Source organism: Anarrhichthys ocellatus, unplaced genomic scaffold (assembly GCF_004355925.1).
Source record: "Anarrhichthys ocellatus isolate YVR2014 unplaced genomic scaffold, GSC_Weel_1.0 scaffold9, whole genome shotgun sequence".
NCBI classification, from domain to species: Eukaryota; Metazoa; Chordata; class Actinopteri; order Perciformes; family Anarhichadidae; genus Anarrhichthys; species Anarrhichthys ocellatus.
Genome location: NW_022280039.1, coordinates 5,212,645 through 5,226,024, shown reverse-complemented (window position 1 = coordinate 5,226,024; position 13,380 = coordinate 5,212,645). Strand labels below are relative to the sequence as shown.

Genomic DNA, 13,380 nt, shown 5'->3' with positions numbered 1-13,380 from the left:
GGAGAGGGGGTGGGTGGGTGGGGGGTGGGGTGGGTGTGTTAACGGGGGGGGGGCTGCCGCTTCTCCTCTGCATGCTTCTTCTCCTCTGAACAAGGAGCTGGGCTTTTTCCTTCACCTTTTGTTTGAGAAGTTTTGAACATAACAGATGCATTCTGAGCTGTCAATATGTCGCAGCAGCAATGTCACCACATCACATTTGTTGGTTGCACTTTTGCCCTCTGGTCAGGGCTTTAAGTGATTAAACATTATAAAGTTTGGTGTTGGTCATCCAGGCTGATAATGTATCCCTTCAGTTATCCATTTTCACATATGATCACATAGATTTGTCTGCACTGAGAGCAATGAGCCACAGGCTGAGGTGCAGGATACACTGCGGTATAATTACTGCACCTTTCGTCAGACATTTATCTCAACAGGAATTTAACGTGTGCCGAGATAATTGCAAACCCCAATGGTGAAATAATCCTATCAAGTATCAGTGGCTGGCTGTGATGGAGAGATTCTCTCTTTCTGTTGCTAATTTGCATTACCAAGAAGTTGGGAAAATTAGATCCCTCACACATTGAAAACACAAATGTGGCACTTCTTCCAGCAAATGATGATAACATAATACGACAATGAGGAGCTGCAGTAACATCTATTTCACAGTGTGTTGTTTTGATGATTTGTATTTGCATATCATAGTAATATGTAGACTGGTATGAATGCATGCAGGGTTTGCATATCTGACACTCCTCCTGCTCCGTCCCATTCAGGCTTGAGAGCAGTCTGCTGGAGGTGCTTCAGATGGACTTTGAGGTGGAGGAGCTGAGCAGTCCTCTCGACAGTCAGGTGATCATATGGAGGCTGGAACTACCATCTGATTCCAAAACTGTAGCCAAGACTGAAGGAGCCATGATGCTCTATACTACCCAGAGAGACTTTGTTGGCCTGGCCCCTCTTGTAATGGTGAGTTAGCTGACAGCTCTCATGTCACACCTAATCATTGTTAAAACCAACATCGACGTTACTGACAGCAGTGTTTCCAATAACGCCAACACCATCCTTTTGAGCGTTGATGCATGAAAATATCACAAAATGCACTTTGCTCTGATCCATTCGTGTCTGGTTTGCATACACAAAAGGCTGGATATGCTTTGGATTGTTTAGTAAATGGGTTCTATTTCGAGCAGAGACTGACCTTGTGTTGTTGACTGTCAACTAGCTGATGTGTCTCTTCTGTGTTTTTCTGCTCTGTTCTGGCGTACAATAGCCTATGTGGTCATCCTCTCCTCCTAACAGCTGCTTCATGTGCTTCTATTTTGGTGCCGCGGGCCTCTTTATCATGCTACCTCTATAATTAATCCATGATATAATCCCCACCACTAAATACGGAGCACTACACAAGAGTTTACACCACTTTAAATCACAATATTGAGTTATGTGTCACCTGCGGCCGGTGACTTCTTAGTACGCCATTGTTTGCAGGAATGACAATAACAACCTGTCCCATAATACACTCAGACCACCTTTTTTCTATTTCTTAGCATTTATTCCATCAAATATTTTTGATAAAATATGTACAATTAAAAGTCAATTTTTATGCTATATGTTTGGGCAGCAGTTTACTTGCTCTGTATGTCCAGTCTGCCGCATATCCATCATACTTGTGCCTGAGTGCCCGACGTTATGAGGATATGCTACACAGTATCCTGATTCGTGAATTTGACATGGTTCATCTCTCTTTTGGATTAGAAGCTGACCTCAGGCAGAGGGCCAAACACGAGGAGATTTGATGGTTGGCTCGAGGGGACATTAGCGCTGACTGATTACTCTTAGCTCAGCTCTGTGAACTCCATCTAGTGCTGCTGCTCAATACTTCTGTATAATGGCGAAAGCCTCCCTGACACAGGCTTCAGATCTGTATTTTTTAACTATATTTTAATGACAAAATGATGTTCAGATATTTCAGCTTCATTTAAACCAATGTTACAGTGGACAGACACATATCCATCTGCTTCATTTTCGCACTGAGTGGCCAAGCGTCTCTTTAAATTAGGTTCAACGGATCATTCACAGAACTTGACCTGGCTGCGCTCCACTGCTCTCGTACTAATTTACCACACATATCCATCTGCTCTATTTTCATACTTCATACTGATTTTCCATGCGTGCATACAAATGCATGTCTGTACAAACACACACCGAGTGAGACAGAAATATACTACCACTATACAGTACTAACAATAATTCATATCAATTACAATTTTTATAAAAACGCTTCACCACTTGAAGCCACTTACCATGCAAGTTGCTGGACTCAGGGACACTCGGACAAGGGGACGCAGGGATTGATAAGGGATTGATTGCGATAAGGGGACCACTCTGCTCTACCTGCCACAGCAGCCCTATTTAATAACACTTTGAGCATGAAAGAACAGGCTGTACTGTATATCTGCAGAGGTTATTTTTATTCCATTTATTTAGATCATGTTTGAGCAGATATGACAGCGCTCTGAGGGATATACCTGTGCAGAAAAGTCCAAGATTAGCTTTCTATTCCATGAGGTGACCTGGCCAAAGGGGGACTGGCCTTCTCACCTTATCAGGATCGCTGAGTCACACTTCATCGCCCCCGTCTCCTCCTGCCTTCCTCTACTTGCACCCCAAAGTGGTCCATATCCCAAAATAACTTTTTGCACTACATGAAATCATTAGCCAAATGTCTGAAATGTTAAATGAAAACAAACCAAATGATTGCATGTTATTTGTTGTCAGATGGGACTAAGAAATATGTACTGACTTGATGGCTGGTTTCCCTGGCCTCTTCGTAGGACACAGAGATCCTGAATACCGCTGTTCTGACTGGAAAGAAAGTGGTGATGCCTGTGAGGACAGTAGCCGTGGAAGAAGATGGAATGGTCACTGATGTTTCTGACTACACAGACTGTAGCTCTGAGGATGAAGATGTACTCAAGGTAGGATTTACTCCTCCTCCTCCTTTGATACCCGCCACTACATATTGTAGAGGAAACAATAACTTTCTGATTTTTTGTTTCTTTTGTTTCCCACATTTCAGTGTTTATATCGTAGCGTTTTCAAAATCATTTAATTATGGGGATGTAATGATTATGAAAAGTTAAGAGGTGAAATTGCTGTTTCTTTTGTGTGTGTGTCTTTTTTTAAACACTTTTTATACTCGACCTTAATCACTTTCGCTGCAGAAGTATCGAGTGAAAAATGTTAAATCACTACTAGTAAATGGTTAACTGAGAACAAAAACTTTACTAGCAGCCATAAATGGAAGAATGTGAGACATTTGTGTCTTGTCTGCCCACCCTAAAGCTCCCAGGCAGGAGGGCAATTTAGAGTGGCTGTTAAAAAAAGGCTCCATCGAGGCAGGGTCGGTTATATGTTTGATGGTAAAGACAGATGCAGACAAATAAGTTGTACCAAAGTCACCCCGGCTCCCCGTCTCTTTTCCACACAGTAAAACAAACTATTAGCTCGGCTCCGACAACATCGGCCATCAATCTCCCGACAATGAACAACCACTGAGCTAAATCGCTCCCCTCAAATGACCTCAGTCTGCCACTGTGCTCCCATCCAGTGACTTGTCACTTTTGTCCTGTGAACCTGAGCACGGCTAAAAAGCCAACTTTGATTATTGATGAAATTGAAAGTCAGGCCCCTGAATGCTCCGGTCAGAGGCTGTAAGGACATTGTAGACAAAGAATAAAGACATGCAGTGGACTACAGGCCAGCTAATGTTTTTTAATTCATTTTTAACTAGTCAAATATGTCCCACAGCACATGAAGCAAACAACAAATGTCTCGGCTAATAATGTAGTATTCTGTTCAGTGTTGCTCCATGAGGATATTCACAATACAGTGTATACAGTAAGTGCTCATATGTATTGAGTCCTGATGGGTGTCAGTTGTAACAAAAGTAGGACTATATGAGGATGTCAAGAGGCTGGACTGAATCATTCTTTTCAACCCCGCGGTGTAGCCGTCTTCGCTGTTCTAAGCCTACAGTATAGCTCTCAGTGTATTTGCTGACCAGAGAGCAGCTTCAGTCACAAATATTCCTTTAATCTTCTTAGTCTAAAAGCTTGACTCAGATATCTTTTCTCTTCTGGTGTGCCTGAAGAGTATCAAATGTGCTAGTGATAGATGGGGAAGGATTTATCGAGAATGTTTAGCTCATGTGACAAAACAAAAGCAAAAGTCGAATCTGTCGTGATGGAAAGCTTTTTCCGATGTGCATGAATGATGGAGAGACTTACAACGTGCATACATAAGCATTCTCTTTAATCAGTTCAGGATTGAAGTATTGACACTTGAACATTTTAAGCAGGTATATATTGAGCATAGATGTGTACTTAGTTGATTAATCAGGACTTTTTATGGCGTCGAAATTTGACAAAATTGACATCAAGCCTGAACTCGATGTAACTGGTGAACGTAATTTGCCCCTAATTCATATTCAAAACTTATTTAACTTGTTTTTTTTGCCACAGTTGTGTCAGTCAAGCGTGCATTTCAGGATTTCTTTACATTTCTTTCTGCCCGTCTTTCATACTGTACCCAGTGATGAAAGTCAAATCCCATTTTAAACAAATATCTATTTTGACACCAAAAACACTCGAGGGATATTCTGGGAGGCAAAATGAGATTGTGACAAGGATGAGTGGGCGGATGACACTTTAAAATGGCATTCCCTTTGAACTGATGCTTCAGAATAAAATTTGAACATGGCTCATGGAAGTTCACTGGAAGATGCCTCTCTGAAAAGGCAGAAAAGAGCAACGTGTCTTAGATCACGGATGACTGGTTGACTGCCTCCACACCAAAAAAACAACAACAACTCAAAGACGACTTCACTGGAAGTAAATCAGTCCTCGTCTATTGTTCCATGCTTGCATAAGAAATTTTCTATAACAACCGCTCAGGGGCTTCAGCGTTGTAAATCTGCTGTTTGGATATATATCAAACATAGGATTATTCGCAGGGAAGAGGGCATCTCAGCTCACAGCGAGGATGACACATAGTGATGTGGTCATTCTAAAGCTTAAGCTCTGGTCATGGGTGCAGGATGACTGATGCTCAGACGCACTGTCACAAGATGTCCCTGGGACAGCACATCTCCTCGCGAACTGTTGGGTTCACCCTGATGAGCACGCAAATCATTGCTATTTGTATTCCTCTGAAGGCTATCTGTCATATTCACTAGGTTTGTTTCTCCCCTGTGCACTTCCAGGGGCTGGTGACTGAATTGCAATGCTGCGTTAATTATCCAATTTGTTAAAATCAGTGGCTGTAGAGAGGACCGAGGAAAACCTCCTGACTCGTGTCTCAAAATGTCCATGAGATCTCTCAGCAGTCGCCCCAAACTTGCCAGGGTCACCTTTGAAATCACGGTGTAATGAATGCATTTGGCTGTGAAGGAGTGATGTTCAGTACTGCACTACATGATATTTAGATTAACATAAAATTGCAATGCTGCCTCTTCCTAACGCTTCGGACCGGTGATCATCGCAGCAGTTTATTACAGCTAGCTGACATTAGTGTGGTAACACATGCAGTGCAAAACTGCTGCAAGGCCATTTGTTGTTGTAAGAATGGCCTATTTGTTAAAATAGTGACTTTTATGAGAATATTTGATTATTTCTTGTCATTGGTTAGATGACTAACTATCTAACTATCTCCTTCATGGACAACAATCTCATTCTGAGTTTGATGTAGACTGTTTACAGAAGCGTACTATACTAACTCTTTGATGTTACAAGGGGAATTAAAATGATGACATTCATTTTCTGATGGATTGTTCCCTTTATATATCATCTCTTTCCATCCAGGTGTCAGACAGGTGCGACTATGTTTTCGTGAATGGCAAAGAGACGAAGGGCAAGGTGAAGTTGGTGGTGAACTTTACCTATAGCTACCTGAGTGCTCAGCTCGAACTGTACGTGTGGATGCCCCGACTCCCTCTCCAGATTGAGGTGTCTGACAACGAGCTGAGCCAGATCAAAAGCTGGAGGGTACCCATACTAACCTCAAAAAGGTGAGACACACAAATAAACCACTTGTTTATCACAACAACTCACCTTATTTGGTTTTTAGATGGGATTTCCAGAAGCGTCCTTGAGCCCATACAAATCCAAATCATATCTTTCCCAAGGGTTTAGGGATTTGATTCCATTATATAATGTGTTGCAGTATCTCAATGTGATCTAATCAAGCAAAGAGACAGGCTTGAGTGATTGGACAATAGCAGGTAAAAGCATTTACCATGTGACAGGTGTGACTTCACATGTGTTTTTGTTCTCATGTCCTAGACCTGGCTGGAACAGTGAAGAAGACAGGAAGGGAAAGGGCTGCATGCTTCAGTTTCAGCACGCCCTGGTGCGGGTGCTAACTCACTTCGTGGCAGAGCAGGCAGACCCTCGGGATCCTAAGGCTTATTTCCTGGGCTCCGATTGGCAGGTGGATGTCACAAGGCTGGTTCGATACTTCATGAAGGTGGAGGACCCTCGAGTGGCTAGGTTGCAGGCAGGAAGGGTGCTGTCAGGACGAGACCTCGGGACCACCACCATCCAGGTAATGAACTAAACTACTGCTTGGATAAAGGGCTTGATGGGGTAGTTTCCTTCTGTTTTACTTTGAAACTCATGAACTGAACTTGTCCTGGCAAAGAAATAAAGGCTGAGGCCCCCCTAACTCATTTACTGTGTCTGATAATGTTTGTGACAGGTGTTTTCTCCACTGTCTGACGCAATCTTGGCTAAGACAACTATCAAAGTCGTAGATGACAAAGTGACTATCACAGATTTGGGGGTCCAGCTGGTTGCAGGCCTCTCCATGACTTTACAGCTCAGTACCGGAAGCAATAGGGCCATCCTGGCTACCACAAGCACTCAGGAGTTTCTACAGACCCCCAAACAGGTAACCATTGAATCTGAAACTGAATCCATTGAAATATTTAAAAGATGAGCAAAAGCACAATTACAATTTCTCCTGTTTTCTCTTCTTTCAGGAAGCTTTGGTCAGTGCCTGGGTGCAGTTCAGTGATGGCAACCAGACTCCTCTTGACATTTATAATCCGGCTTTCTACAGAGTGACGGTGACATCTCTAGATCCGGGGGTGGTGTCAGTGCAGGGCACTCTTCCCACAGTGGTCGCAGAGGGTGAGGGCGAGGGAGTCCTGGTCAGAGTCGAGATGTCCATCTGCGAGTCATGCCAGAAGTCCAAACGCAAAAGCACAGTGGCGGTGGGCAACGGCAGCCTCAAGGTCAAGTTTCAAGTGAACAGTCGGCGCCCAGACGGCAATTACAGCAGCACTGTTAGGATCAAGGACAACGGCAGTGACTATGGAAACGATAGGGAAGAGGTGGGCAGCGAGAGAAAGCAGAGGGAGCCGTCCTACGGTCCTCCGCCACGCAGCTCAACCTTAGATAGAGAGGAGAGTGCAATGCAGAAGATCACAACCACGATCAAATCTACAGAACAAACCTCCATCACCAGCGGCAGCCTCGGAGGAGTGGGTAAGACCGGCAATTCAGGAAACCCCGGCAGTCCTACCAGCTTGGTGAATATCAGCATGATGAACAGTCCAAGTGACGGCAGCAAAGCGTACGGCTTAGACAATATGATAGTGGAGGATATGAGCAGTGTTAGCTTTACCAGCACTGTGAAGGCCCCTGGGAACCTTGTGAACTATAACTTCCCCAATAAGGCGGAGGTACCTGGGCAGGAGACAGAGGAGGTAGAAACTGGTGGTGAAGAAATGTTGGCCAACAGGCCGCTCACAGACTTGGAGATTGGCATGTACGCTCTGTTAGGCGTCTTTTGCCTGGCCATCTTGGTTTTTCTGGTTAATTGTATCTCATATGTAGTCAAGTTCAGGCACAAGAAGCCTCCCTCTCATGGCCAGGAGCCCACAGGGCACAGGCATGACTGGGTGTGGCTCGGCACAGACGCTGAGCTGGTGATGAGCGTGCCAGGCAGTCCTGTCCAGCAAGACTCCCAGACTACAACCACCGTCATAGACATTGGGCCTGATAAGACTTCCTCTCTGTCCAGGAGGCCCAGTTGCCTAGCCTCCGTCACAGACTCACCCCTCAGCTGCATGGGCTCCCTCAGGAGCAAACCTATGCACACCGAGTCCCTCCACTCGCCCACCAGCAAGAGAAAGAGAGTCCAGTTCACAACCTTCTCCACTCTGGAGCGCCAGCATTCGCCACATCTCCCGCCCAGAGAGAACGGCTATGGCATCCACTGGGTTGGGAAGCAGGACAGTTGTGAGGAGGAACCCCAAGTGCCCATGACAGAGGCTGGGGACCAGTTATAATACAGAGCCTGATCAGACCTCACATGTACAGTAGACGTGGCTTTGATCACCTCAATGCCTTTGTCAACAATAACTGTCTAGAATATGTGATTTTGGAATTTCCCCCCTTCTACATTTCATTACCTATCAAGGCCTTTTACATGTACTGTATATTATTGTTAATATTAGAGTGTGGATGCGTGGTAGATGGTTGACCAGATGGGAGTCTTATTTATACGTTTAAAGCCACCAAATGTTAATGATGCATGTGGATATCAACTTCTCTACATTTTTTTGTACTCACTTGCTGGTATACACACTACAAAAACACACTTAATAAGTATACCAAACAACAAAAACAATTCATTATTTACCAGTTATAATACAAAACTCAGTCTGACGTATATGGGTTTCACCAAGAATGTGGCTTTGATTCAACATTCTTCTAACTGAAATGGATGTGCTATTATGCAATATCCAAGACCCATTTCTTTGTATATTTATGTCAAATTTTCATTTTGTTTTTCATTAAAACACTATGGTCTTGAATATTTCCTTTTACTTTTTTCTGCTAAGTACCTACTTTAAAAAAAAAGAAGAGGCATATGATCTCTGATAACAGTATGCATGTAAGTTATTGATGTTCATCAATATTTTGTGTAATGCTTAATTTTACAGTTGCAACAAAAACATTGCATACTGCAAAGCTTCTGAGAGAACATTCACGTTTGTCCTAACCAGCCCATTCCCCAGCCTGCTGCCAAAATCAACCTTTGTAACAGCAAATTACAAGAACCCTTTGCTGCCCTTTAAACCAATTGAGTTTTTGCAGAGCCCCTTGAATGTGTGCAAAAAATAATTTGGTAGCATACAGACTGGAACACTTTTAGCGAGAGTAGATAAGCTTATCCACTGCATTTGAGGAAAGATCGAGATTTAATGGCACTTTCAGAATGTTAAGTAAGTAATTGGATACTTTTGTCTCAATAGAGGGAATGAAAATACATTTTCAGATCAACAACCATGCAAAAACAACCAGTGGAGCCGTTTGTCTCTTTTATTAAGTAGAATGAATAAACAGAGAACACATGCCGTTTTATATTCATACCAAACCATAAATAACAGTACTTCAACACTTTGAAATGCATAAAATATATTAACAAGACAACCATATCTACTCTGGGTCTTTGGTTCAAAGTGTTCTGCGGCATAATTTCAATCTGCCAGAGCAGATAAAATAGGATTATTTTGTACAGCGTCTTTGTAGCCCGATTTCTTAAAAGACATTTGTGATAATTTAACCTATAAATAAACCGGTGTTATGGCCCGCTCTCTGTCGCTGCAGTTCCTGAGAAAGTACAGAGTGGGGTTGAACGCTGTGACCTTACGCTAAGAGCAGAGTGTCCACCAGCCGCTGGTAGGTTTCTCTCTCCTGTTTCAGGCCGTGATGCTCTTCCACGTAGAGTTTTCCATTCCTCACCACTCTCTCTCTCAGCTCGTGATCTGACAACAGTCTCTGAGATTGATGCACAAATTCCTGGCAGGGATAAAAGCAAAACGAGTCTCATTTACTGCCAAATGCCACTTAAAGCATGCCATTGAAGTTGCCTGAAGATATGTTTTTTTTTTAAAGCATAAAAGATCATCCAAGGCACGAGAACAACAACTCAGATAGGAGCCTGTGCGCTGATTAGTGAATACTTAAAAAATGTCTGTACGTCGCCAAAGGATGGAGATATTTGTGGCTCCAGATTCACATACCGCTGTCCAATAGACCTTTTCAGTCTATCCTAATAGCTGCCACCACAGTTTAACAATACCATCACACCAGCTGTCACAGGGACACGGGAGGCGAAGATGGGAATTAAAATGAGATAATTAAGAAATGAGTAATGGTGTCATCGCTGAGCATTGACTGAGATATGATGTATCCACATGGCTTCCTGAATCCTAGTTGCTCATCTGTTGGCCCAGCAGACTGAAAACAATCCTCCAACAAAATGAAGTGAAAGTGCTTTGAAGTGTTCCTGCAACATGGCAGCCAACACTTGCTGAAGAAGAGAGCCAATGGGCACACACAGTTTCAGCCACTGCCAGTCAGCAGGCCAATTCACTTTACTTCATTCAAGTGATGTGATTACGTCTGGAGTGGCTATTGATAGGAAACGGCTCCTCTGTATGGCCATATGAGAGCTATAAATCCTCTGCAACTAGATTAAAGCTCAATTTATAAACAGCACGCTTATAATCATTTCACTCCTATTGCAAATGATTGAGCCAGGCAGGAAGTGCCATTTTTCTCTTTAAAGCTTTAAAGTGCTGGTGTGTTTCTTTCTTCTGACACATTTCTTGATACCTACACTCCTCGTGTAATTACTTTGAAGGCTTAAAGAACCAGAAACACTGTCAACCAAACATAAGAGGGGGTTTTAAAGCACGCAGACAAAGTCTTTGAGCGTGATCCACTGCAGGAAAAGTTTTTGAATGAAAGACTAGCACTGACTGCCTATCGGTCCTGGCTGAGGTCGTGGTTTATCCAGCCCAAGTTGCCACAACCATCTGTGAGAGCTTCGTCCTGGCAGCTGAGCTCAACACACGTGACCCCCCCCGGAGAGGACTTATCTCCACCCTTACAGCAACAACATCACGCAAGAGCATGGTGTCTTGACAGCACCACGCTCAAACCCTCTATCAACGAGCCCCTAACCCATATTTTCTTTTGCATCAAACCTCATTATAGATCAGACTGAAAAGCTCCCATGGGAGCTCATCACTTTGCACTTTCCTGCATGCTGCCGTGTGTTGCATCACCACATGCGGTATCTTCGCTCCGTCCCTGAAGGCTGCCCTTTTTGATCCTAATCTAAGCACCTGGGGAAACATCTGCTCCTTTTGTTATATTTCATCTGCTTGGATTGGACTAATGATAAGAATTTAAAGTACAAAGTTTTACAAAATGATGTAAAGATTTCCAACTTCAAGTTGTGAGAGTTTTCTTAAGATAAATCTATGCCAGGAAGGGGACATACCTAACCTTCAGTCATCCGGATACAGTGCTTTAATTCTACCTACAGTATTAGCAGTAAGCACTTTTCGGGGCTAGTTGAGGTGACAGGAGTAGCTGTTGGCAGTAAATCCCTTCTGTAGTCCATCAATACAGTCAATGTGACAGCTTAATAGGGCTTAACGCATGCGGTCACCATACCTGAGGAGACGAGTACAGCAGGCCAGTGAACTCATGGTGCACTACGGCTGCATTTCCTGGGATGTCCCTGGCACACACAGGTACCCCGAGATCCATTGCCTGTTGGTGCAGAGACATTAAATGCTTAAAAGTCGCTGCGACTCATTCAGTCATTATCATAAAAAAACAAAAGACTAAGCACCTTGAAAGTTGTACAGCTCAGCCCTTCTGCTCTTCAGTGCCTTGGTTTACTTACAGAATAATTCATCTGTATCTGCTAATACATTCAGCAGGTTGTTGAGTGAAAATATGCTAACGGACTAATCAGACTTTAAGCCCACTGTGGGTTGTCTTAATCGACTGTGTTTAAAAGAGATTAAGTGGATTTGCAGGTTTTGCACACTCAGGAATGGGAGTCAAGCAATTCATTTGGGTAATTGTCCCTGAAGTGGTCAGATAACATTGTAGCACAGCAAGAAACAGCGAGATAACGACTCCTGTAAATATTCACTCAGTTTCACATTATTTTTATGGGCTTTGGATGGCAAATTCTCATTTTACATTTTGATAAATTACCAAAATATTCAGCAAAACACTGCGTGAGCTATACAAATATACAATTGTGTTCAGCAGCTGAATTACTGAAGTCAGGAAGGACGTGCTATTGTCCAGTTAGCCATGGGCCTGCAAGATGTTTACCTCCAAAATGGCCGCCGACATGCCCTCTGAGACGGAGCTGTTAACCACGGTGAAGCACCTTTTCATGGCAGCATGAAGCTCCCGTTGGCTCCTCTCCTGGGCCAAGAACACCCCTGCTGTTCTGCAGAAGCAGCGGCAAAACTCAGTTCTGCGTGACTCAGGGCTAACAGAGGCGTGAATGATGCTAAAGGACAGTGACAGGCTCAGGGAAGGAAACACAAATGCACTATGTGGGGGCATGCACACAAGAGTCCAGGTAAACCAGAGAGGGCAGCTTCCTGCCGCAAAGAGTATTGTTGTGGTGTTGTGGCCCTTGGCAACAAGCTAAAAGATCAGCTAAGACTTAAGAGTGGGAGGACAGATACAAAATAAAAAGAGGATCTTGGTGCTACTCTCAGATTTTCATTCTGTACACATTATGTCAAGATAAAGGTGAGCTACATTTGCTTAGATATTTTCTTGTGCCACATGGGATCAATAGTGAGATAAGCAGTCTTTAAATTTCTTGCAGGAGGAAAGTCTTGATTGTCAGAGCTCAAGTCTCCTTTAATAGGATTTATAACTGGTAAGGAAAACCCAAAAAAAGAAAGCTTACTTTTTAACAACGGCTTCCACTTCAACAGTAAACACGGGGTCGATCTAAGAGAGAGAGAGAGAAACCTGTCAGCCGTGACTTAATCTGAAGGATGGAATACAAACAATGACACAATGAATCATTTATATCAAGATCAAATCATTCTCTGTGAAATCCTGTATTTTCAGAGATTGGGGTCAGGGTAGGGTGGGTGGCCAATCTGATTAATTGCAATGTGGGATTTGCGTGCATTAGCATGCCCACAGAAAAGTCAAAGCATAGCAATTTAGGTCAAAGATGCTGCCAAGCAAGCTCCTACTTGTTTCTCTTGCATTTCATAGCTCATGGAAATTCTAAATGGAATCTGCTTTAAATCATGTCTGCATTAAAATCAAAGTATCTAAACTGAGAAAAAAAAATTGTATCCTGGTGTAATCTGGGATTTAGCAGCCATTGAACAACCAGCAGGGGATAGATCAAGATAAAGGCTGTATCAGCAAACACAAATGATTTAAGCACTGTACTGATTCTGTAGACCAGTTCTTCGTGAAACTGAGGGGAAGGACGTGGCCAGTCAGACACTATATATACATATACACATATATATATATA

The 13,380-nt window shown here is 43.2% G+C and overlaps 2 protein-coding genes across 5 annotated transcripts in view; one reads left to right on the top strand and one right to left on the bottom strand.

The window, feature by feature from the left end:
* Nucleotides 1-8,854, top strand: part of LOC116384362 (transmembrane protein 132D) — a 25,998-nt gene extending 17,144 nt beyond the window's left edge. Inside the window, 6 exon segments of the mRNA XM_031848935.1 lie at nt 756-948; nt 2,814-2,957; nt 5,841-6,046; nt 6,321-6,582; nt 6,736-6,927; nt 7,019-8,854. Of these exon segments, the coding sequence (XP_031704795.1) occupies nt 756-948; nt 2,814-2,957; nt 5,841-6,046; nt 6,321-6,582; nt 6,736-6,927; nt 7,019-8,332 (2,311 nt within the window). The 3' untranslated portion in view covers nt 8,333-8,854.
* A 500-nt stretch (nt 8,855-9,354) lies between these two features.
* The window catches only part of glt1d1 (glycosyltransferase 1 domain containing 1), a 25,267-nt gene continuing 21,241 nt past the window's right edge, over nt 9,355-13,380 (bottom strand). For 2 of the 4 annotated variants that reach the window (XM_031848932.1, XM_031848934.1), the window contains 4 exons: nt 12,790-12,833; nt 12,195-12,378; nt 11,517-11,615; nt 9,355-9,848 (listed from right to left, as the gene is read on the bottom strand). In XM_031848932.1, coding sequence (XP_031704792.1) covers nt 9,696-9,848; nt 11,517-11,615; nt 12,195-12,378; nt 12,790-12,833 — 480 coding nt within the window. In that variant the 3' untranslated portion in view covers nt 9,355-9,695. Of the gene's footprint in view, nt 9,849-11,516; nt 11,616-12,194; nt 12,379-12,789; nt 12,834-13,380 lie in introns of those variants that run through there. The other 2 variants (XM_031848933.1, XR_004212805.1) reach the window with 2 other exon arrangements.